Genomic DNA, 25,341 nt, shown 5'->3' on the forward strand with positions numbered 1-25,341 from the left:
AGCTCATGGCAATACCAGTTCCTTAACCCACTGAGTGAGGCCAGGGATCGAACCTGCAGCCTCGTGGATACTAGTTGGGTTCTTAACCTGCTGAGCCATGACTGGAACGCTGATACTAGAAAATTTTACATTGTATATGTGACTGCCTTTGCGTTTCTGTCGGATAATGTTGCATCTTACAACATTTTGACTTTGCTGCCATGCTTTTTCCCATTCTCTTTAGCCTTGTAGTTAACAGTTAATCTCTTTATTTTCATTTTTGTGAGGTGTCTGGAGAAAGCAAAGATAAATGCGTGTGTTCCATCTGCCCTGTTTGACCGGAAGTCATGGCCGTGCTTCTCAGAACCTAATTCTGCTTACATTTGCAGCCTTAGCACTTGTGTCCCGTCCCGGCTCTATGGTCTGACCACAATGAATCACTAACAGTTTTGGGAACATACCAGGAAGCTTCGCATCTTCATGCCTTTGTTTCCTTTGCATCCTTTTCCTGGAATACCCTTCTGACTCCTCCCCCCCTCCTGCCTAGGAACTCGTTCATCAAAAGCTCTGCATTTCACCTATTCTCAGAAGTTTTTCCTGATTCCTCCTCTTTTCAGCTGAGTTGCGTGCTCCAGAGTCCAGAATATTTCCTGCATTTTGTTTCTAAATCTGTCTACCTCACAGGGAACTCATCTTATTCATCAAACTCTGTTTTAGGCTTTGATACCTAGGAAAAACCAAAAGAATGCTTATTAAACACATGCATAAAGCTAGTAAGGGAGACTGAGGGGATACGGACGAGGGAGAGGCCAGGGAAGGTCCATGAAGATAATACTTTTCAGCTGTTTTAACTGGTGGAGCAGCTTTTAACAGGTGGAGATGCATTAGGCGTCTTCCAGGAGAAGCAAAATTCCAGGAGAGCAAGGACTGTGTGGGGAAACAGCAAATGACCTAGAGTGACCGCATCGCCAAGACGCGAGCTCGCAGGCCTTTCGGGCACAGGAGGCAGCCTGCCCGTCGTTCTGAGGACACAGAGGTGTGTGAGGGCTCGTAAGCCGGGGAGAGCTTCCAACGCCCTCGGGCGGCAGGTGGAGAAGGGGCGTGGGCGGCCTGGGCGGGGCGCTCCCGGGGCAGCGGAGGCTGCGGTCTGGGCGGGAGGCTCCGTCCGGAGAGCGGGCTCAGACGGCGCGAGCGGCGGTCGTCTGGGCGGTGGACCCCGGGAGGCCTGGGGCCGCGGGCCGAGGGTCTGGCTGCAACAGACGAGCCGCGCGGGCACCGCGCATCGCCCCGCGCCGCGGGCTTGGGGGCGCGGCCGCGTGTCCCTCGCGCGTCGCCGTCCGCGCCGCCCTCCGCGGGGGAGGCGGTGGCCGCGGCGCTGCGGTTCCGGTTCCGGTTCCGGTTCCGGCTGGAGCGGGCACCTGCGGCGCGGCGGCGGCCATGGCGTCCTCCGCGGTGCGCAGGGTGGCCCTGGCCTCGGGGCTCGTCCTGGCCGCGTCGCTGCTGCTGCCCAAGGCCTTCCTGTCCCGCGGAAAGCCGCAGGAGCCGCCGCCCGCGCCCGAAGGTGAGCGCGGCCGCCTCCCCGCGCGCAGGCGGAGCGCGGGGAGCGCGGCTCGGGGGGCTCCGTCCCCGCGGCGGTGGGGGGCAGCCGAGCCCCGGGTTCTCCCGGCACCCGCGGGCCGCCGCCCGGACGGCCCGTCCCGACCTTCCGCGGCCGACCGGCCGGGAGCGCGCACCGGCTCGCGGCCCCTTGCCCTTCCCCGAACCCGCCTAACGCGGCGGGTCGCCGTCCGCTCGGGTGCTTCGAGTCGGGGGGCTCCTCCCTTTGGGGTTTCCGCCTGCTTTCCGCCGTGCTTTTGAACGGAATACTTGGAAGTGGCATTGCTGCTTTAACTCGTCGTGCGCTCGCAGTTTGGTGTTGGGTGCTCACTGCTTCAGGCTCTTTTTGGTGCTTTTGTAAATACAACTTGAAGGTTTTAATGGTGTGAGCCTCAGTTGCTGAGATGAACAAAGCGTTTCTCTTCCCAGAGGTATTTATGTCAACCCTTTGTTATTGACGCGATGCATGTGGTGGTTAAAAATCCAGCCAACGGGTTGCGTTCTGGGGCCTTTACATGGGCGAGTGTGACCAGTTTGGATGCCAAGGGCTGCGGAAGGCACTAGCACAGTTCTTCGTAGGCCACGAGGTTCCCGTAACGGTCTCCTGGGAACCACCCGTGGAACATCCTCCAGGCGTGGTGTTCGGGTCTCGGGGCGTCCTCCGCGATTTCAGCCCGCTGGCCGCTGGACAGCTCCTTCGGGCCGGAAGTTCGCCTCCCTCCCGCGCAGCCGCGGTTGTAAACAGTGCAGAGGCGGAGCACCAAGCTCTGGGGTGGAGAATCCCGTTTATAGAACTTGCTCGATAGTCTTGGTGTTTGTAAGGCTGCCTGGGGGAGACGTCTCAAAAAAGGGAGGAAAGAACAACTCTCAGGTGTCTGGTCTTCTTCTCCTGTCTCATTACGAACCCCGAAAGGTGTAACTCCCTTTGTCTGAGGATATTGTCCGAACTGAAGAAGAGTACGTTTGTGATGATGCTGAGCAGTAGAGCTTCGACTAGAGTAGGGTCTTGCCACCTTGAATTCTCATTAGGCCGAGATATCTTGAGCGCCTTCTGTTCGGTGTGGGGGAGACGCCCTTCTGATGGCGCACAGAGAGGCGAGGAGACACGGCTTCTTCTCAAGAACTCAGGTGCCGAGAGTCAGTGTTCTCATCTTGGAATCTTCGCGCTTTCCGTTCGCCGTATCACCTTGATTCCTGAAGTGCGCCTTCCTTGGCTTCCTTCTCCTCCCTCAAGTTCCAGCTCAGAAGGCGTCTCGGAGAGACTTTCCCCAGTGACCCCAGCTGCAGTAACTCTGCGCTCCCATCGCGCCCTATTCAGTCCTGTTATTTTATTTTCTCTGCTGCAGGCGTTACTATGTAAATGACGTTTTCTTAGTTGCTTACTCATTTTTCCCCTCCACTCTCTAGAATGTAAGCTGCCGAGGGCAGGCACTTTGTCGTGTTTACCAGTATTCCTCTAGCAGTTGGCATCTAATGGGCACTCAACACATGACTTTTAATGAATAAGATTATGAGGTTATTAATACTGTGACTTCTCTTTGTGCATTAATTACCACCGTAGTGTAAACTAGGCAAAAACCGTCCTCGACTGATGTGTTCCAGTAATTGCAATTTTCTAGCTGAAATCTCTGGCTTGGTACACTGACGTTTTGACAATGGCGACTCCTAACTATCATGGGTTTATATACGTGACTTTCAGAATCTGATGGGCATTTGGGGTTTTGATTATTATGGATAATGCTGCTGTTACCATCTGTAATTTTTGTGTGGGTGTATGCATTTGGGAAACGGGAGCGTTTTAATGTGGCTGGAACATTTTAATGTGAGATTTCTGGTTCATGTGATTCCTGTTTGAGCAGTTTTAAGGGACGGCTAGATTGTCCAGAGTGGCTGCACTGTTTTACATTCCCACCAGCAGCAGGCGAGGGCTCCCCGATACTTGCTGTTGTCTGTTTTTTGATCATAGCCATCCTAGTGGGTGTGGAGTGCTGCTGTCAAGCTGTGGGGTTTTTTTTTTTTTTTTGCATTTCCATGATGCCTAATGACACCGATGTCTTTTTGTGTGTTTATTGGCTATTTGTATATTTTTTGAGAAATGTCTCTTCAAACTTTTTCCCATTTTAAAACTGGGTTTCTTGTCTTTTTATTGTTGAGTTGTAAGAGTTCTCTGTGTATTTCAGGTTCAGGTCCATGGTCAGGTACCTGATTCGCAAATATTTTTTCCATCCAGTGGATTGTCTTTGCTATCCTGATGTTACTCTTTTAAGAAGAAGAGTTTTAACTTTCGATGAAATCCAACTTACATATTTTTTCTTCTCTTCTGCTTTGGTGTCATCTCTAAAAAAAAACCTGCCAAATCCAAGTCATGAAGATTTATGTGCATGTTTTCAAGTTTTATAGTATTTACTCGTTAAAAAAAATTTATTTTGGAGTTTCTGCTGTGGTGCAGTGGTAGGAGTTCCCACTGTGGCTCAGCAGTAATGAACCCAACTAGTATCCATGAGATGAGGTTCCATCACCGGCCCTGCTCAGTGAGTTCGGGATCCGGGTTGCTGTGAGCTGTGGTGCAGGTTGCAGATGCGGCTTGGATCCCACGTTGGCTGTGGCTGTGGTGTAGGCTGGCAGCTGTAGTTCCAACTCAACTCCTAGCCTGGCAACTTCCATATCCGGGCAGGTGCAGCCCTAAAAAGCCAAAAAAAAAAAAAAAATAATAATAATAAATAATATTGCAGTGTAGTTTATTTACAATGTTGTGTTAATTTCTGCTGTATATAACACAATGATTTAGTTATACATATATTCTTTTTCACATTTTTTCTGTTACGGTTTTATCGCAGGATATTGACTATAGTTCCCTGTGCTATGCAATAGGACCTTGTTTTTATCCGTCTGATATATAATGGTTTGCATTTGCTAATCCCAGACTCCCAATCCACCCCTCCCCTACACTCCCTCCCCCTTGGCAACCACAAGTCTATTCTCTATTTCTGTGAGTCTGCTTTTGTCTCACAGATGATTCTTTTTTTTTTTTTTTTGCCTCACCCATGGCATTGGTTAAACCCTCACCACAGCATCACAGCACCAGAGCCTTAACCCGCTGTGCCATGAGATACCTCCATTTGTGTCGTATTTTAGATTCCATGTGTCAGTGATATCATAATGATAATGTCTCATTTTGACTTATTGCACTTGTATGATAACCTCTAGGTCCATCTGTGTTGCTGCAAATGGCATTATTTCATTCTTTTTAATGGCTGAGTAATATTCCATTGTATATACATAACGCATTTTCTTTATCCATTCCTCTGTGGACAGGCATTTAGGTTGTTTCCATGTCTTGGCTGTTGTGAACAGTGCTGCAGTGAACCCTGGGGAGCGTGTCGTTTCGAGTGGATAGTTTTGTCCAGCTGTATGTCCAGGAGAGGGATTTGCAGGATCACACGGCCAAACTCGATTTTTAGTTTTGAGGAACCTCCATCCCGTTCTCCATAGTGGCCGCACCCGATTTACAGTCCCACCTTCAGTGTAGGAGGGCTCCCTTTTCTCCACACCCTCTCCGGCGTTTGTTATTTGCAGACTTTTTAATGACGCCCCACAGGATTCGGATTCGGGGAGGTAACTCTTGAAGTGTCTGTTTTGCATTCGCCAGATTAAGAAGCACATTCCAGGCAGAGGGAATGCAGAGCAAAAAACAATACCCAGAGCCTCGAAATAGCCTGAGGGCTGTGAGAGATGAGACCCGAGAAGTTGGCAGCTGCTAACTTGTAAAGATTCTCTTCTGCCATACTTGAGGAGTTTGGATATTATTCTCAAGACAGGGGAGGCCACTGTAAGTGTATAGGTAGAAGAGAAACAACCAGTGTGGTTTAGAAAAGACCCCTTGGCAAGAGTGAGGACGCTGTGCTGTGAGGATTTCTTCAGGGAGACCATGCAGCCGTCCACGTGAGACCCCGTGAGTGTCGGTGCGCCCGGAGTCTTTGGCCTCACCAGTTAGGATTCTCAAGAGAAGTGAGAAAGTTCAGCTGAACTGTCTTAAGTCAAAAAGAGGAGTTAACGTCTAGTGCAAATGAGAAGACCCTGTGTTAGAACTGGCCTCTCGTGTGGTTTGATCTGGAGATTCCCAGTCTCATCAGAGCTTCTGTCTTATTTTCTGTGTCCTTCTCACTCCAGGCTCCTTCTCAGGTTGACGCTGTCCTGTGACTTCTCTCTCTCAGTCACTTGCGGGGAGAGACGGTTTCTCCTCTTAGAACTCCTCCTTTGCGCCCATCGCACTCTCGCCCTTCCCCACCCCCAGTGCTTTCCCAGTAATTTCAGGTGACACCTCCACCCATCCCTTCACCGCCTGAGTTAAGTGACTTGCGGGGTTCTGGGCACACAGGACTTGCTGATCCAGCCCTGTGGGTGGAGAGCGGTTCCCAGAGGGCAATAGGGGGGCAGGAGGAAGAAGGAGTAAGTGGAGCCCAGGAGACAGTCACCTGTGGGTTGGAGGGAAGAGAACAAGTCTAAGAGGCGCTTTAACGGAGAAATGGAAGGCGACAGAGGTGTCTTGAGTTACCCGGTTTATGGGCTTGGGCGAATGTGTGGAGGGGAGGATGCTGAGTTCAGGAGCCTGCAGAGGCGGTCAGGGAGGTCAGAGCAGGAGACAAGGCGGAAGAGGACGTCCCTCGTGGGACGCGGTTGCAGGCATCTAAGGTGGCCTCTTAGAGGGCGAGCAGGAGCAGGTGTAAGCCAGTCAGCTCACGGAGGAGCCGCCTATTGAACCCGCCGCCTTTTAAAATTTCTCTCCTTCTGTTAATGTGTCCTGGGGATTGCTTTCGATTTTTGGCATTTTACTTGCTGACCTGACTGTATATTAGAATCTTAAACTTTTTTTTTTTTTTTTTTTTTTTTTTAAGGGGAACTGCTCATCTAGGTTTTGTGCATTTTTTTCTTCTTCACTTGATGTTTTGGAATCAAGTGTAGAACTTGATCGTCTTCCCAGTTGTATTTTATCCATTTATATTAATTCTAGCTTCTTGACATTTTTAAAGAACATTTGTTCAGGGCATTTGTTTACCATCTCTCAGCTCTATGCCATACTTGATTTTTAAAAATCTTTTTTGGTAGAGACCTTTTCAACCGCAAGCAGAAGTGGGGTAGTGAAGTGACCCACTGGGCTTTTGCTTCAGCGGCCATCCTCATGTGCCCTTCACCCCCCCCCAACCGACACCCGATTATTTTGACGCCAGTCCCAGACATTAGGTCATTTCATCCTTAAATACTTGCATGTACCTCTCTGAAAAATAACAGTCTTCTTAAACGTAGCCACGATGTCACTGTCACACCTAAAACCAGTTGTTCCTTGACGTCAGTAACAGGCAGCCAGCGTTCAGATTTCTCCCAGGGCCTTGTCGTCTTTGTCACGGTTTCACCCTCGACTGTGACCAAGTCTTCTCCACCAGTCAGGTCATTTTTCAGGTGCATCGGTCATGTGAACCGCTCCCAGGGTCGCCCGGTCTGTTCGCTGGAAGCTTTCGCCGGGAGCCTCTGGCCGCTTCCCACGGCCTGCTGGTCCGCCTTGGCCCTGGTCTGCCTGCCCTCTTGCGCCCTCCAGCCTTGCCTCCGCACAGCAGCCACACGGGCGCTGCTGCAGCACAAGGCTCTCCCTCCACAGAACCTCCCAGTGGCTTCCTGACTTGCTCAGATGGGGAGACGAAGCCCGTGCCTGCCCCCCGGGCCCCGCTCGACCCCTTCCCCTTCTCTTGTCCGCTGCTCTCCTCTCCCTGGCGTCCCCCGGGCTGGCTCCTCGCTGCTGCCTGAACGAGCTCCCCGCGCGAGGCCTTTGCGGCTGCGGTTCCCTCGGCCTTCAGGGCTCCTCCTCCATAGCCTGAGCCTTGCCTTCGCCCTCTGTGCGTTTGCGCTCAAAGGACGCCCTCCGAGCCTTCTCTGGATGCTCCAGCTGAAACCCTCACTCCCCCAACACATCCTATCCCTTTTGCTGCCACATTTTCTCTTGTTTTATGCTCTTTTCCCACTTAGAGCGTAGGCTCCACGAGGGTAAGAACTTTTTGTTTTGTTCACTGCTGTATCTCTAGCTTTCAACCAGGCCTGCACATGGTAGCAAATGGGTGTGTGTTACCGAATTGAGGAAGTCGTGGGTTGAGCGAGTGCAGGAAACCCGCTCCTGGGATCACGGCTGCTTCTCTCGCGCTTAGAGCCCATTGCATCGCCGCCATCGCCACCTTGGTTACGTACGTGGTTGTGCCATCCGCGTGATGGCCTGTTATGAATCTGTAAATTATATTCCTAAAGAGTTTTAGATGACGTGGGAAAATGACGTGCTACAAGTGAAAAGTAAAGATGCATTCACCAGAAAGAAACAGGTAACACGTTAGCCCAGGTGGTTTCTGCCTGGTGGTTGTTATTTACACTTTTTGGTACTTTCTCAGTTTTCCATAGGCATGCATTTCTTTTACAATCCCACATTCACTCTAGCAAAAAAGAAAGTGGGGGGGGGGATCCTTTTTAGAGTTGAGCCAAAGAGCTGCAGTGAGTTCACTTCTCTGTAGTTGGAAAGTCCGCTGCTCAACCTTCACTTTTTGCAGACTGAAGCAATAGTTATCTCTTTCCGTTTAGGCAAGACTCCCCTTTGCCTGTGTGATTTCTGAGAACAGTCTTTAGCTCTGTGATCTGGTTCACAAGTCCCCCCGGTCGTCCTGATAGAAATTATTTAGTGAACAGACTTGAACCCATCCTCCCCACCCACCTGGAACTTTTTCTCCCTCTGGGATTGTCCGTTCTCTCCCATTTAGCCCCAGTTCACAGCCTGTACAGAGACTATGGAAGCAAAATAGTGATTGAGAAGTTCTGCTTTCTCAGCATCGCATTTTCAAACCAGGCAAATTGCCTTTCGCTCTGAAATGCCCCTTTGGGCATTCCTGCTGTGGCTCAGCAGCTTGAGAACCCAGCATAGTGTCTGCGAGGTTGTGGGTTCGATCACTGGCCTTGCTCAGTGGGGTAAGGATGCCGCATTGCCGTGGGCTGTGGTGTAGGCTGAGGATGCGGCTCAGATCCAGTGTGGCTGTGGGGTAGGCTGGCAGCTGTAGCTCCATTTCCACCTCTAGCCCAGGAACTTCCATATGCTGCAGGTGTGGCTGTGAAAAGAAAAAACAAAATCCCCTTTCGCTAGCCTTTCTGCAAACCTTCATTTTCTCTGGACCTCAGCCTCCTCGCGTGACTCTTGCTATAGTCTTGCCACTCTTTTATGCTGTTTGCTTCTGTGTCTTTCTGTTCATTTTTTCTCCTTTTAGAAGAGCTACCAGTACGCCCACTGTTTTCCTCTGCCTTTCCTACCTGCTCAAGAATTTTTGAAATGGCCACAAGCAAAAATGCCTTTTAAGAGCTTTCTGTGAGTGCCAGGCCAGCTCACAAGCAGCACCAGGCCAGCTTCTGGACGTCAGAGGCTGCTTTGCTTGCTCTCAGCTATTTGTAGGTTTCAGGCAGCACTAACTGCAATTAGATAGAAGTGGCATAGTTCATCAACTTTCCAGATGACGCCAATCCAAGTCAGGAACTAATAAATACAATCTTACATAAAAAATTAACCTCCCCCCACCAAAAAAAAAAAAAAAAAGTTAGGCAGAGATGATACTTGGTGGAGGATGTTAGCCGTTTCTGTGCAGTCCATTCAAGTGGAGGCTCTAAGACACATGCATACAGCTCTTGAGTAAGGCCGGGTGTGCTAAGTGCAGTGGACGCAGTTCCAACCGCGTATTCGAAGCAGTGAGGACGGCAAGAAAATGCTTAGGGAGGAGAGGAGCCTTTGGCCTGGGCTTGGAGGATAGGCTGGATTTACGTTACGGAGCTGGAAAAGCACAGTGCTTGGAGGGAGCAAAGGCCGGGAGGCCGGAGCCCCCAGGGCGGGCTCAACGCCCTGGTCTGCTCTGGCTGCATGGAGGTACGAGATGGGAAGGCAGCGTGAGCCATCACTTTGGCGCTGGCCTATGGAACTCAGCTCGTAGGGAGGGAATTTGAGTGGGGCTGGGTGTTTTGTGCATGTTACCTTATGCACCCTGTAACCCCGTGCGCGCCGCTGCCAAGTGGATGTGTCCTGGTGGTCATTTTACCGAAACGAGCGTCGGGAGGGTTCACTTCCGCTTCAACAGTTCAACGCGCCGCTGGGCTCCTCCCTGCGTGGGAAAAGCAGGTGCTCGTTTTACTCCCTTTCCGCCTCCCGCCGTTAGTGGGGACCTCCGAAGGCTTTTGGTGGAGGAAGTGGCAAGGTCGCTTAGGATTGCACCGAGGCCGCGGCTACTCTGGTGACAGACAGTCCTGTCCCGTGTGCAGTGTGTGGGCCACCCCCGGCTACGCAGCCTGGCAGCACCTTCGGCAACGGGCGGGATGAGCTGGGAGGAGGCGGGCCGACAAAGGATGAAGAGCACGTCGGATTAAACAAACAGGGGTCAGCCGAGTGGAGTGGAGCCGGAGGGGTCCTCGGGGGAGGAAGAAGCAGCTGTTAGCGAAGCCTCCCCTTGAAGTAACGCTGGTGGAATCGGCCCTAGGACCTGCTCCGCATTCAGGGAGGCGCTCGCGAGTCTTAAAGGACTGGCCTGGAAGACCTTTCCTGTGTGGTGGTGAATCAGAAATGTAAACACCTCCAGGTCCCTATCGATTTATTTGCCCCAAGACTGAAACGCGGCAGGTGCCTAATGTTGCTTTCGGAAAGCGCTTTTGTTAACAGCCCTAGAATTTTGTTTTTGTTTTTAAAAATAGGGATGGATATTAACAAGGGAAAGTAGAGCTTCACTCTGTAAAATCCATTAAGTTTTTAGTCAAGCTTAAATGATTTGCTAAGTGAAATTTTAATAATTAAATAAACCTAAATATGGGGAAAGCTTTCAATAAACAATTGGGATTTAGTCAAGTCCATTTTATAGAATACTTAAGTACATCTAGAGATAGGGAACCAGCTGTTTTCTATTTTGGAAGGTCTGCAATTTTAATGTTCTCATATCTTTAATGTTCTGATCTCTTTAGCTGTTTTCCTACAGCGATTTGTTTTTCTAAACCCACAAATCTTTTTTGTAATGCAGCTATAAAGTAGAGCGTTCGTGATAGTAAAAAAAAAACTCCAGAAATAACCCACATGTTCATCAGCTTCATGGTGGGTAAATAAATTGTGATGTAGATACACAGGGAGATGCTGAGTAGCAGTTTTGAGTGGGTGAACCAGAGCTGCAGGTATCAACGTGGATGCATTTCTAGGCCAAAATATTGATCCCCACCCAGAAAAAGGCAAAAAAGGGACGTTAGAGAAGCATGAGTGGAGAATGATACCATAATATAAAATTTTTTAAAAATGGTGTTTAAAATATACCTAACACAAAACCTTTCATTTCAACCACTAGATAATACAGTTGAGAGGCACTGAGGCTCTCTGTGGACTTGCCTATGCGGGGCGTCTCACATGAGTGGAATCCCGCAAGAGGTGGTCGTGCGGGACTGCCTCTTTCCCTCTTGGCACCATCTCAGAGTTCATCTGCACCGTAGCATATGTGTCTGTGCTTCTTCTTTTTCTTCTTTTTTTTAGGGCCACACCCACGGCATATAGAAGATCCCAGGCTAGGGTGGAATTGGAGCTGTAGCTGCTGGCCTGCACCACACACAGTTCACAGCAACGCCCTATCCTTAACCCACCAAGCAAAGCCAGGGATTGAACCCGCGTCCTCATGGATACAAGTCGGGTTCCTTACTGCAAAGCCACCCGAGGGAACTCTCGTAGGTCCATTTTCTCCACATCCTTCCCAACACTTTTTGTCTTTTCTATGCCTGCACCCACGGCATTGGAGGTTCCCAGGCGAGGGGTCTAATCAGAGCTGTAGCCACCAGCCTACACCACAGCCACAGCAACCCCAGATCTGAGCCGCTTCTGTGACCTACACCACAGCTCATGGCAATGCCGGATCCTTAACCCACTGAGCAAGGCCAGGGATCGAACCCACAACCTCACGGTTCCTAGTCGGATTCGTTAACCACTGAGCCACGATGGGAACACCCAACACTTTTTATTCTCTTTGGTTATAGCTACATTTCCTTGATGGCTGCATGTTGAGATGATGAAAAGATACTGAACATCTTTTCATGTGCTTATTGACCATTTATGTATCTTCTTCGAAAAATGTCTAAGATCTTTTGCTTATTTTTAATTGGGTTGTCTTTTTATTGTTGAGTGTTCAAAGTTCTTAGTTTGGATTCTCCACCCTTATCAGATACATGATTTGCACATGTATTCTTTCATTCAGTAGGCTGTCTTTGCCTTCCTGATGGTGTCCTTTGTAGCACAAATGTTTTAAAATGTGAAGTCCACTTAATTCTTGCTTTGGTTGCCTGCACTTTGGGTGTCACATCTAAGAAAACCGCCCAAGAGTTAAGTTTATGTTTTTTCCTAAGAATTGTATGGGTTTAGTGCTTATATTTAGGTCTCTGTGTTAATTTTTAGAAATTTAATATGGCGTGAGGTAGGAGTCCAGCCAGCTTCATCCTTCTGCTTGTGGCTGTCTTGTCCTCAGGGCGTTTGAGAGACTAGATGACTTTTAAGCTGCCTCTGCCAATTCTGTGATGCTTTGTTTCTGTTACTGTCTAAACAGGTGGGCGTCGAGATGTCCTTTTCCCGAGAAGACATGGTGTCTGAAAACAGGGATCGCCCTTGGTCTTAGCAGTTCATCCGGGGTTCCTCAGTTGCTCTCAAGTCGAGATCCTCCTTTGACTTTTGTGATACTGGTTTGCTTCTGGTCTTTGACCTGCTCCACAGTCTTCTCTTTCTGTACCTAAGAACACATCTCTCCAGCCTTTTAGGTCTGGGAGAGTTGTTCAGTCAGCCTGGTTTGAATTAGCTCTGCCGCTTTGGTAGCACACCTACCTACAGTCTAATAAAAGTGTCCTCAGAGTGTGCCACGACACCTGGAATGGAACCTGTGGCACGTGGGTCCTGGGTCTTCTCCCGCACGTGAGCCCTCCCAGTTTGTCTCGTCATCTTCTCCCAGTCTCTCAAACCTGCCCTGGAATCTTCTGCCTCTGCCGCCCATTCATCATTCACGGCGCTGACCCTTACTTGGTAAAGGCCGGCCCGGCCCTTCCTGCCTCTCTGGGCGAAGCCAGCCCGCCAGGCCCGTGCATCTCGGAGCTGAATGGCCTCTGCTGATGGCGCACACCCTGACCTCTCTGTCAGGTCCTGACTGGACGGCTGGGATGACGCCTCCCAGACACCCTGCCCCGAAGCCCTTCCCTGGTCAAGCTCCTGAGACACAGTGAGCACTTGCCTCTGCTCTCCTCTCCTCGGGTCACTTCCCTGAAGGGATTTGGCGGTTAGCCTTATCTCCTCGCTGTGCTTATTCCTTTGTTTTCTTTCTTTCTTTTTCTTTTTTTGTCTTTTTAGGGCCACTCCCGCAGCATATGGAGGTTCCCAGGCTAGGGGTTGAATCGGAGCCCAAGCTAGGGGTTGAATCGGAGCCGTAGCCACCAGCCTGCACCACAGCCACAGCAACGCAGGATCCGAGCCACGTCTGCAACCTACACCACAGCTCATGGCAATGCCAGATCCTTAACCCTCTGAGCAAGGCCAGGGATCGAACCCACAACCTCATGGTTCTAGTCGGATTCGTTAACCTCTGCGCCACGACGGGAACTCCTGTTTTCATCTTTTTTTCTTTGCACACTTCCCTCTTTCCTTCGGGTGTGCCTTCGCTTCTCTGCTGCTCCGAGTCTTGCTCCGTTACTGGCTGATCCCATCGGACTCCTCTCTCCTTTTTTTTTTTTTTTCCTCCTCTTGAATTCCTTCAATACTTAGACATTTGGTTTGTGTAGCAATAAGATCAGTGACGTCCTGTTCCCTTCGTTGCTGTTTGTCTTGGCCATGCTTCGCTGGAAAACATCTTTCCGTGTAGGAACCACTGTTTGTTTTCATTTGTGGCTTTCCTCCTTTCCTACACGCGGCAGAGTCCCACACCTGAGAGTTGTCCAGCAAATCGTCTTGGCTGCCAGAGCTATAAAAGTTTCGGGGGGAGATAGGTGATGTTTAATATCTTCATCATTTTTCAGTTTTAGAGATGCAAAGTCATGCCTTTTATGCCGCTGCTTGGTTTTAATTTTTCATGTTTTGTTTCAGGTTTTGAAATGGTCTTTTTAGCACGGTAAGACAGAGTTCAACACCTCACTACAGATGCTACATCTCGCTTACTGAACGCGAGTCGCCCAGTTTGTCAGATGCGCTCACAAGCTTCTGGGGTTCTGATCGAAGTGCGTTATAGCCCCAAAGCCAGGATAGACCATTTCCCATATTGAGCTCCTTGACGGTGTCCTAGCAAAGTGGTCCCCAGCCCCCCGGGGAAGGGGTGGTGGCCTCGTTTCCTTCTGCTGTCTGGGCTGATGCTGCTTCTGCCTATTTACTCTTAGAAAGAGGCATTTCTTTCCATCATTTCCCTGTCGTCTGAAGTCAGGATCAGGAGAAGGGAGATTCCTGAGTGGAGGCTGGCCGAGGAGGATACAGCAGAAGCAGCTCCCAGGCGCAGGGCTGGCTGTCTCACCCCTGCCTGCCTACGCAGCGTCTGTCTTACGTCAGGAGCAGAGAATTGACTTAAAGACGCTCCTCCGTTCAAGGCAAATGATGCGGCATCGTCCACACGTTTCCTTTCTTCCTCTGCTATTTCTTCTCAACCCTTTAGCTTCCGTCCACATGCCCATTCATGTGCACCCTCTGGTGTGTTTGTCTTGTGTTCCTGCACTTACAGACGCGCGTGAAACATACGAAGTGTAATTACAGTGTAATTGCAGCTTGCTTATGGTATTCGGGTTTTTTTTTACTCCACGCTGCACTTTTTAGGATGTGTTCATGTTGCTGTAGGTACAACTCAGGTGTGTTTTCTAAAAGCTACACCAGATTCTGTGTTTGTATCTAGGAGCTGCTTCAGGCTCTCTGCTACATCATCATCGAGTAAGCAGTCTCACCCAGGTCTCTAAAATGCGTCGTTCAAACCCAGTAGAGAGAGCCTCATTTGAGATGTCCCTGGGCTTACCCACAGGCCGTAGACATGCTTGCTGTCACCAGGGGCCGCTGGCTCACTGAGCAGAAGGGCTGCTCCTTTACCGTCTGAGCCGCCGCGGGAGGTTCTTGCGTCTGCACGTCTTCCCAGTGCCTGCTGGCAGCCCCCGTTCTACGTTTTGCGCTTCTGGGAGGTGTAAGTGCTACCTCATGGTTTTACTTTGTATTCCTCTTGTTGGTTTTACTTTGAATTTGATCTTTATGTACTCTGTACATACCTGTTCGCCATTTGAGCTCATATCGATTCATACCTTTTGGCCATTTTTCAGTTGAGTTTCCTCCGAGGTTCTTATCACATTGTAGGAATTCCTGGTCTGTCCTAGAGATTTAATCCCTGTGAGTTGTAGATGTTGCCGAGGCTTTTCCTTGCCGGTCCTCTTTCTTGATTCTGTTCGTGGTATTCCTTGGTGAACAGCAGCCCGTGACGGCGTCGAAGTTAAATCCAGCGGGTTTTCACTGTTGTCCTTTTAGAGTCCGACGCTGACGTCTCTCTGCGCCTTGCTGTCTCCTGCTCTCTTGTGGCATCTCCTGATGGCTTCTCCACACTGGCCTGCCACATGACCTTTTCGAGAGAGGTCCTTGCTTTCTCTCCGTGACCCTTAGGAGGCCTGGCGTTGGCGTTAAAGACTGGCCGCTCCTGGCGGAGGGAAATGGATGGCCCGCCCTTCCCGGCCCCGCTCCTCCTCTCCCAGGCCTGAGCCCCCGGCACCCTGTTTGTAGGTACGCGTCCTGCCCGCTCAGCGACAGCTGACCGGAACGGCCGACACCGGAGCAAGCCCAGTGCTCCGTCCTCCTGCGAGGAGTTTGGAAATATGACCAGTCTCTGCTGGCCTCTTGAAAACGGGCCTGGTGAGGAGTCTGGGGCTGGGCAAGTTCCTCTCTGTTGGCGGAGAAGCTGGAGAAGGTGCCCTGCAGAGAGATGAGACTGAGGAAGCTACGCACAGAGTCGGGGGACAAAGCCCTGTAGTCCCACAGACGGCGGGAGCGGGGCCCGGGGGGAAAGCCCTGTTGTCCACAGACTGAGGCGGAAAGCGGGAGACAGAGCGTGGGCGCAGCTGCCTTAGGTCTGGGTCCTTCCAGTTTCTGGCCGTTTTCTCCTCTGCGACCAGAACGCACTCCCTTATTTGTGTTTTTTAGGAGTGTCTGAGGGCTCCACAGACTCCAAAGTGCACGTTTATTTCTTGTTCTCAGATAAGAAGCGGCTCCAGACGGTTCTCAGGCGGGGGGCGCTGACAGTGGAGGCCTCTGTGCCACACGGTTTGTTCAGGAACCCGTGGCTTCCAAGTTCTCCCGGGTCTCAGCATCCAGCCCGCAGAGAGGGGAGGAACTCGCCCTTCAGCACAGGGGACGTTTCATCGGCCTTGAACTGGCCCCTGGTGTTCACATTCCTTGGCGGCAACTCAGTCCCGTGGCGCATTTAACCACATGGGACGCTGAACAGTGTCATCTGCCTGGGGACCCAAAAGGGAGAGAAAACGGGTGTGGGCAGCAGCCAGAGAGGCCACATTGTCTTTACTGTCCGGCGGTGTTCCTGTGAAGCCTCTGTGTCCTGGGGTCAAGTTCCTGGTTTTCCTTGAGCTGTTGTGTGGCTTCTGTTTTTTGCATCTCAGTGCCTGAGGTGTTTTCATGGTGGCCGTGTTTCAAATAGTGGAAGAGCTAAAGATTCATTCATTTGTTTTCTCAGGGAAGTTGGGTCGATTTCCACCCGTGATGCCCCATCGCCAGGCGCCCTCAGACGGCCAGACGCCTGGGGCTCGTCTCCAGAGGTCTCACCTCGCGGAGGCCTTTGCAAAGGCCAGAGGATCGGGAGCAGGCCCTGGAGGAGGAGGTAGTGGAAGAGGCCTCATGGGGCAGATCATTCCGATTTATGGTTTTGGGATTTTCTTATATATACTGTACATCCTGTTTAAGGTAAGTGAAGTCGCCCTGGTCATAGGACGTCAGCGAAGGCGTGATATCGCCGTAGCAGGTGCCGTCGTCGGCATGAAAACCCCTTACAGTTCAGAGCCCTTTCGCTGGTCCGTCACCTCTTTCCTCCTCGCCTCCCCTGCATGAGGTGCTCAGGATGGCTGTCACCTCGGCGTCACAGGCGCGACAGTCTGCACCCAGAGCCTGGGCGCTTTGCCCAGGACTCACCACTGAACATGCAGACCCAGGACCTGAACCTGAATCCTCTAGTTCCTAATCCGCCGAGCAGTAAGATCCAAAGCCCACCCTCCCCCTGCCCGCCTGGCTCCAATTCTCTTTTTTTTTTTCTTTCTGACTAAGCACCTTTGCAGGCTGCAAAGGCATGAAGACGTTCTAAGAAGAACCTCGTTAGTTTTGGCGCAGTGGTTTCCCGCTGGCCTCCGTGAGGCCGAGTAATGACTGTAGCAAAAGCACTTTGTCCTTCTGTCCCGCAGGTGCACGAGGTGCTGTTTTTAGCATCCGTTGTAGTAATTCTCGTGAAACGAAGGCTGAGGTTTCCTAGCTATGCGGAGACGTGGTCCTTTTAAAAGCAGACTCCCACTCAGCCTCCACGTCCAGGCAGGCGTGGGCCGCCCCAGGCCCGGACCCTGACACTGGAGGCAGGAGGTGCCGTTGGCCTCCTAACTAGAGTCGGAGGGGACGTCCTTCGGGCCAGGCGGTCCGCAGGCGGCCAGGCTGGGGCTCAGGCGAGGCAGACGCCCTGGAAAGACAGTCCCTTTCGGGGGCCCTGATGATGGTTTACTTGGGAACCTTTTGATGGCATTTTTTTTTTTTCATTTAATATGAGGGGTTCCATGACGTTGAGGTTCTGAGCTGCTGTTGATGTGCTGTCCCTCGTTCCCTCCTCAGCTCTCGAAGGGGAAGAGCCCTGCAGAAGACCGCAGATGCTCCACTGCCCCCCCGGGGAACTCCCACAGGAAGATCAGTAAGTGCCCCGTGCCGTCCATTCACGTTTCGTCGAGTCAGAGAGTAACCGCACAGCCAGAGGGACAGTCTGTGGCTGTGTCTTTAAAGCATTTCTCAAAAGTTGTCCCAGATTAATCTGATGCCATTTTTACTTTAGCTCTAGGGATTCTCAAAAGTTCCGTATTGATGTTGGACTTTTAAGGGAAAGACAGTTATAAAAGCGCGAGGCCACCAGTTCACTGTTTTACATATTAGCAAGTGAATGTTTTCTGCTTGGAACGGGTTACTCCTCATTCCAGACGTGAGGATATTGGCAGCCAATCTCTGCCACGTCGAGGAAAACCCAAGCAGCACGTCCACGTCATTGCCCAGGTCAGCTGGAGGTCCAGGGCCGGGCGTGAACACTCGTGACTCTCGAGACATGAGCGTCCAGGATTCACTGACCAGCTGGAATATTCTGTGCTCTCTGGGGAAATCAAATGTGTATGGCATGGCCCTCCCTCTGAGAATCCATAGTCCCGGATGGATGTCAGAAAAAACAACTTGGGAAGGTCCTCTGTCTAGAAAGAAGGGATTTGGCGGCAGCCTTGTGGGAGCTCAGGTGTGGCTGGCAGCCGAGGAGGAGGGCCTGTTAGGTAGGGCGCTGGCACAGGACGCAGCCTGGCAGAGGGCGGCTGTGGGGAAGAAGGCATGAAGAGTCGGAGGGTTAATTCATAGTGTTGAAGGACTTGAAGGCCAACCACCCTGTGGATCCGGAAGCCTCATCTGAGGGTTTTTTTTTTTTTTTTTTTTTTTTTTGTCTTTTTGTCTTTTCGCCTTTTCTAGGGCCGCTCCCCCGGCACATGGAGGTTCCCAGGCTAGGGCTCGAATTGGAGCTGTAGCCTGGCCTACACCACAGCCACAGCCACACCAGGTCTGAGCCGCGTCTGCGACCTACACCACAGCTCACAGCAGTGCTAGATCCTTAACCTACTGAGCATGCCCAGGGATCGAACCTGCAACCTCGTAGATGCTGGTCAGATTCGTTTCCACTGAGCCACAGCCGGAACTCCCCTGTTGTGTTCTTCATTGAGACAGTGTCTAACCAAAAGTGACGCCAAATGCATAAAATTTTTTTTAAAAGATTTGTGAACTCTTTAGAGAGTAGCATACTCTGTTCCTTGTCACATAATACATTTAAAAAGAAAGAGGAAAATAAAATGAATTTCTAAGAACAGCCCTTTTATAACATAGTAGTAGCTGTATCAGTTTCCTGTGCTTCGGTTTTGAATCATATGGAAATAAAAACAACCTGAGCATTTATGTGGCACAAATGTTAACTGTATGCATAAGAATTTGCTGCGGAAGTGCTGAAAGGCCTTTGACATGTTGCATGTTATAATGACCCTCGGAACACATCTGCCTGGAGCGATACTCGGGTGTGAAACAGAACTAGATTATCCACATAACGAGCAGCAGTTTATTGTCCTGCTGCCCCGCGGCTGGTGTCACGGACCTCGCGACTTGTGTCTGATGCTCCGCTCCGAGGCTCTTCGCGTCAGCTTCCGGGCACGTGCTCCTTTCTGACCTGTGCTGGGAAAGCTGCTCTGGGAGTCCGGTTACACCACCCACTGCAGGTGGCTGGACTGGAGACCCTGGGCATGAAGGTCTCAGCCCAAGTTCCGAGGAACACCTTGGTTTTTTTTTTTTTTGTTTTTTTGTTTTTTTTTTTATAGGGCTGCACCCACGGCATATGGAGGTTTCTAGGCCAGGGGTCTAATCAGAGCTGTAGCCTCCAGCCTACGCTACAGCCACCACAACGCAAGATCCGAGCCTCATCTGCATCTGCAACCTACACCATAGCTCATAGCATTACCGGATCCTTAACCCACGGAGCGAGGCCAGGGATCGAACCCTCAACCGCATGGTTCCCAGTCGGATTCGTTTCCGCTGGGCCACGATGGGCGCTCCAGAAATTACCTTCCATCCGTGTTTTCAGAGCTTAAGCACAGGTGCAGTATTGCTCATTTCAGGGTCGCAGCTCCTTTTCTCAAGTCCCCGACAGGCTCAGTACTCAACCCCTCAGCATCCCTGAATTGGAAACGCCGTGTTTATCTCCCCCGCTCTTTCTTGGCTCACCCAGTAGCCGCGAAGGGCTGTTTTCACTCCTGAGTTTGTCTCTGGCTGGTCCTTTCTCGTGTCAGGGAGAGAGATGTATGCATTACTGTCCAAACTGCCTCTTTCGGTCTTGGTGCCTCTGCCTCATGGTTGGATGAGCTGGAGAGCCCTCGGCCTCTTGTCGGAGGCTCGGGACCCGCGGGGTTACTGCAGCGTGTCGCAGCCAGCTGGGTTCCAGAGGAGAGCTTGGGAGTTGTTTGCAGTGGTTCTTAGGATGTTTATTTTTTTCAGCCAACTTTGAACTTGTTCAATTGCAAGAAAAACTGAAGGAGACAGAGGAAGCCATGGAAAAATTAATCAGCAGAGCAGGGCCTAACGGTGAGAGGTACGTTTTCACATAACGGGGATCAGACTGTTGCCCGTTTAGAGAGTCAGTCTAAAATTTTGTTTTTCTTTGATTTCTGGTTTGCTTACTTTCTTTTTTTTTTTGTAATTGTCATCATATTTTGTTATTTACATGGTGTTTGTCGTGGGTCATTTCCACTTTTTATGCGTCCAGGCGTCTCGTTTTCAAGAGGATGTGCTCAGTGTGCGTGTGAGTACGTTTGTGAGCGGGTCCCACAGGGCGAGGTCACCGCGTGCCAAGGAGGACAGCTTCCTGGCTGTCTGAAAGGCATCGTTTGAAGTAAAATCAGCTTGTGAGCGACCGCGCTTTCCCTCTGAAACAACCTGAGAGAAGAGAGCGCGTCTAGGCGGAGAGGCCCTTGTTGGGTGTGGACTGTGCCGGAGCAGAGCGAGGCGTGCGGAGGGGGCAGGAGCCAGGCTGGCCTGTGTGCCCCGCTGCCAGGATGCACTCCTCCAGCTCCAGCCTGGCTGAGGCCCTGGAGAGGTGGCTTCAGCAGGTCGACGGAAGTGGGCATCACCTAGGAAGACAGAGCCGCAAAAGGCCTGGGCAAAGAAACTGGAGAGAGAGCACAGAGAGGCCGTGCTGCCCCACCATGGCCTCTGCTGCCGTGTCCGTGGTGCTGCTGGCTCCGCGCTCTCCTGCCCTGCTCCTGGCTCTGGCCTCGTCCACCCTTGGCTGGAGAGAAGAGGAGGAGCCACCATCCCGGAATTGCAGCCCCTCCAGGTGGCTTTTCCCTGCAGTGTCTCCATCGCTGCTGAAGTGGCAGTTCTGAGGGGGAACCTTGCCTGTCTGGGCCCAGGAGCCTTGACCGCCTTTCGGGCAGAAAGCACTGTGGCTGGATTTCTCCAGAGCGGTAGGCTGTGTGCACGTATCTATACCCGAGGACGTCTGTGCGGATGGAGACTGCTGCTGGGTATTTACTGAGCGCTCATTGCGAGCCAGGCTCTGAGCTGAATGCTTTATACACATTACCGAACGTTGGAGGGTTTTCTGAGTGGGACCAAACCAGTTTGTGCAACTGTGCTTTTCTGGCCCTTTCTGCCCTTCCCCCCACCACTCACAGTCTGGGGAGCAAAGCACCAGACTTTTACAGACCCTTGTGCCGCAGAAAATATCTGTGCCCTGACCCTGGTCTGTGTGAAGCCTAGGCCAGACCTAAGGGTCATGAAAACTGTAGGAGAACAGACTGGCTCGGACCGCCGCCCGGCAGCGATTGTGTCACGTGTCCCCACGGTCCCTCCCGGGAGCCGAGGAGCAGCTCCCCTCCGTCTGAGGAGAACGGAGCGTGTGTCTCCCTTTCTCCGCTGGCTTAGTTTCCAGTCCTTAAGGATAGGAGCGATTCTCAGAAACCCCGTAATCTAACGTCTTTCGTCCTTATAGGTGGGGCTGTGGGACTCCCAGCTTTGAAACTGCAAGGGCTGGGCAGCTGCATGTATGACACTCTTCCCATGTTTTTTTCTTTTTGCTTTTAACTCAACGACTTTTATTATATTTATCATTGTACAATAATCATCACAACGTAATTTCATAGCATTTCTGTCCCAAACCCCCAGCCCATACCCTCCCCCCAAATCTGTCTCCTTTGGAAACCGTAAGTTTTTCAGTCTGTGAGTCAGGATCTGTTCTGCAAAGAAGTTCATTAAGTTTTTCAGTCTGTGAGTCAGGATCTGTTCTGCAAAGAAGTTCATTGTGTCCTTTTTTTAGATTCCACATGTCAGTGATAGCAAATGACATTGGTGTCTCACTGTCTGACTAACTTCACTTAGCATGGTAATTTCTCGGTCCATCCATGTTGCTGCAAATGCCGAAATTTCATTCCTTTTTATGGCTGAGAAATACTCCATTGTGCGTATGTACTACCTCTTCTTGATCCACTCCTCTGTCGATGGACATTTGGGCTGCTTCCATTAGTCTTGACTGTTGTGTATAGTGCTGCAATGAACATTGTATCTTTTTGAGTCATGGTTTTCTCTGGATAGATGCCCAGGAGTGGGATTGCTGGGCTGAACCTGCAGCATATGGAAGTTCTCAGGCTAGGGGTCGAATCAGAGCTGTGGCTGTCGGCCTTCACCACAGCCGTGTAGGCTCCAGACCAAGTCTGTGACCTGTACCACAGCTCATGGCAACGCCAGATCCTTAACCCACTGAGCAAGACCAGGGATCGGACCCACCTCCTCATGGATACTGGTGGGATTTGTTTCTGCTGAGCTGCAATGGAACCACCCTTCTGTCCATTTTTTGATGGGGTTGTTTGGATTTTTTGGTATTGAGCTGCAGGAGGTGTTACATATTTTGGAGATAACCCCTTGTCCATTGCTTCATTTGCAACTATTTTCTCCCATTCTGTGGGTGTCTTTTTGTTTTGTCTAGGGTTTCCTTTGCTGCGCAGAAATGTTTAAGTTCCTTAGGTTCCATTTGTCTATTTATTTATTATCATTATTCTGGGCAGTGGATCTGAGAAGATATCGCGGCAATTCTAGAGTGTTTGGCCTATGTTTTCTGCCGAGAATTTTATAGTACTTGGTCTTATATTTAGGTCTTTAATCCATCTTGAGTTTATTTGTGTGTATGGTGTTGGGAAGTGTTCTGATTTGATTCTTTTACATGCATTTGTCCAGTTTTCCCAGCACCACTTATTGAAGGGGCTGTCTTTCCTCCACTGTATATTCTTGCCTTCTTTGTCATAGATGAGTTGACTGTAGGGATGTGGGTTGAACTCTGGGCTTTCTATCCTGTTCCACTGAGCTATATTCCTGTTTTGTGCCAGTACCATATGGTTTTGATGACTAGCTTTGTAGTATAGCCTGGAGTCAGGGAGCCTGATTCCTCCAGGTCCATTTCTCTTTCTTAGGTTTGGCTATTCTGGGTCTTTTGAGCTTCCAAACAAACTTTAAAATATTTTGTTCTAGATCTGTGAAAAATGTCCTTGCTAGTTTGATAGGGATTGCATTGAATCTGTAGATTGCCTTGGGTAGTACAGTCCTTTTGAAAATACTGACTCTTCCAATCCAAGAGCATGGGATGTCTTTCCATCTGTTTGTGTCATCTTTGACTTCTTTCATTAGCATCATAGAGTTTTCAGAGTACAGGTCTTTTGTCTCTGTGGGTAGGTTTATTCCTAGGTATTTTATTCCCTTTGATGAGATGGTCAATGGGATTGTTTCCCTAATTTCACTCTTTTATCTTTCATTGTTACTATATAGAAATGCAGTTGATTTCTCTGTATTAACTTTGTATCCGGCGACTTTGCCAAATTCATTGATGAGCTCTTAAGTTTTCTGGTAGCATCTTTAGGATTTTTGAGGTATAGTATCATGTCATCTGCAAACAGTGATAATTTTATTTCTTCCTTTCCATTTTGGATTTCTTTTATTTCTTTTACTTCTCTGATTGCAGTGGCTAGGGCTTCCAAAACTATGTTGAATAGTAGTGGCGAGAGTGGACCTCCTTGTCTTGTTCCTGATCTCAGCAGGAATTCTTTCAGCTTTTCACCATTGAGAATGAAGTTAGCTGTGGGTTTGTCATATATGGCCTTTATTATGTTGAGGTAGGTTCCTGCTATGCCCACTTTCTGGAGGGTTTTTAATAAGAAATGGGTGTTGCATTTTGTCAAAATCTTTTTCTGTATCTGTTGAGAGGAACCAATGGTTTTTATTCTTCAGTTTGTTAATGTGGTGTATCACACTGATTGATTTGCGGATATTGAAAAATCCTTTGCATCCCTGGGATAAATCCCATTTGATCATGGTGTACAGTCCTTTCACTGCATTGCTGGATTTGGTTTGCTAGTATTCTGTTACGGATTTTTACATATATGTTTGTCAGTGATATTGGCCTGTAATTTTCTTTTTTGTGGTATCTTTGTCTAGTTTTGGTACCAGGGTGATGGTGGCCTCCTAGAATGAGTTTGAGTGATCCTTCCACCGCGATTTTTTTGGAATAGTTTCAGAAGGATAGGCGTTAGCTCTTCTCTTTATATTTGATAGATTTCACCTGTGAAGACATCATGTCCTGGACTTTTTGTTTGTTGGAAGTTTTTAGCTCACGGTTTCAATTTCAGTACTTGTGATTGGTCCCTTCATCTTTTCTATTTCATCTTGGTTTATTCTCGAAAGATTGTACTTCTCTAAGAATTTGTCTATTTCTTCTAGGTTGTCTGTTTTATTTGCACATAGTTGCTTATAATAGACTCTTATGGTCCTTTCTATCTCTGTGATGTCCGTTGTAACTTCTTTTTCATTTCTAATGTTACCGGTTTGAGTCCTGTCTCTCTTTTTCTTGATGAGTCAGGCTAAGGGTTTATTAATTTTGTTGGTCTTTTCAAAGATCCAGCTTTGAGTTTCATTGATCTTTTGTATGATTTTCTTCATTTCTACTTTATTGATTTCTGCTCTGATCTTTATGATTTCTTTCCTTGTGCTAACTTTGGGTTTTGTCTCTTCTCTCTCTAGTTGCTTTAGATGTAAAGTTAGGTGGTTTATTTGAGCTTTTTCTTATATCCTGAGGTAGGCTTATATTGCTATAAACTTTCCTCTTAGGACTGCTTTTGCTGCATCCCATAGGTTTTGGATTGTTGTGTCTTTGTTGTCATTTGCTTCTAGGTATTTTTAAGTTTCCTCTTTGATTTCTTCAAGAAGCCATTGGTTGTTTAGTGGCATATTGTTTAGTCTTCACTGTTTGTGTTTTTTGCACTTTTTTTCTTGGTCTTGATTTCCAGTTGTATAGCCTTGTGGTCTTTACCAAATCTTGGTTTGTGTCCCAGAATGTGGTCAGTCCTAGAGAGTGTTCTGTGTGCCCTTGAGAAGAATGTGTATTCTGCTGCTTTTGGATGGATATTCTCTAAATATGTTAAGTCCATCTGGTCTAATGCATCATTTGAGGCCTGTGTTTCCTTGTTAATTTTCTGTCTGGATGATGCGTCCATTGCTGTAAGTGGGCTGTTAAAGTGCCCCACTATTAATTATGTTACTGTCAATTTCTCCTTTCAAGGTTATTAGCAGTTGCCTTATACATCGAGGTGATCCTATGATGGGTGCGTATATATTTACAGTTGTTATATCTTCTTCTTGCATCGATCCTTTGGTCATTATGTAATGGACTTCTCTGTCTCTTAAATTTTTTTTTTTTTTTTTCGATTTTGGGGCTGCACTCATGGCATATGGAGATTTCCAGGCTAGGGGTTGAATCAGAGCTACAGCTGCCAACGTCTCTTGCAGTGTTCCTTATTTTAAGGTCTGTTTTATCTAATATGAGTATTGCTACTCCAGCTCTCTTTTGATTTCTGTTTCCATGGAATATTTTCTTCCATCCTCTC

General features: G+C 49.5%; 1 protein-coding gene across 5 annotated transcripts in view; it reads left to right on the forward strand.

Annotated features, from left to right (window-relative positions):
* RIC3 (RIC3 acetylcholine receptor chaperone) overlaps positions 1,374-25,341 on the forward strand; it is a 48,959-nt gene continuing 24,991 nt past the window's right edge. For 3 of the 5 annotated variants that reach the window (XR_001298561.2, XR_001298562.2, XM_003129394.5), the window contains exons 1-4: positions 1,379-1,540; positions 16,335-16,561; positions 17,468-17,543; positions 19,913-20,006. Coding sequence is in view for 3 of the 5 variants with exons in the window: in XM_003129394.5 (XP_003129442.3) it covers positions 1,417-1,540; positions 16,335-16,561; positions 17,468-17,543; positions 19,913-20,006 (521 nt within the window). In the remaining 2 variants the exon portion in view is untranslated. Of the gene's footprint in view, positions 1,541-16,334; positions 16,562-17,467; positions 17,544-19,912; positions 20,007-25,341 lie in introns of all 5 variants that reach the window. The other 2 variants (XM_005667061.3, XM_021062269.1) reach the window with 2 other exon arrangements.

The sequence above is a fragment of the Sus scrofa genome, chromosome 9 (assembly GCF_000003025.6).
Source record: "Sus scrofa isolate TJ Tabasco breed Duroc chromosome 9, Sscrofa11.1, whole genome shotgun sequence".
Lineage (NCBI taxonomy): Eukaryota > Metazoa > Chordata > Mammalia > Artiodactyla > Suidae > Sus > Sus scrofa.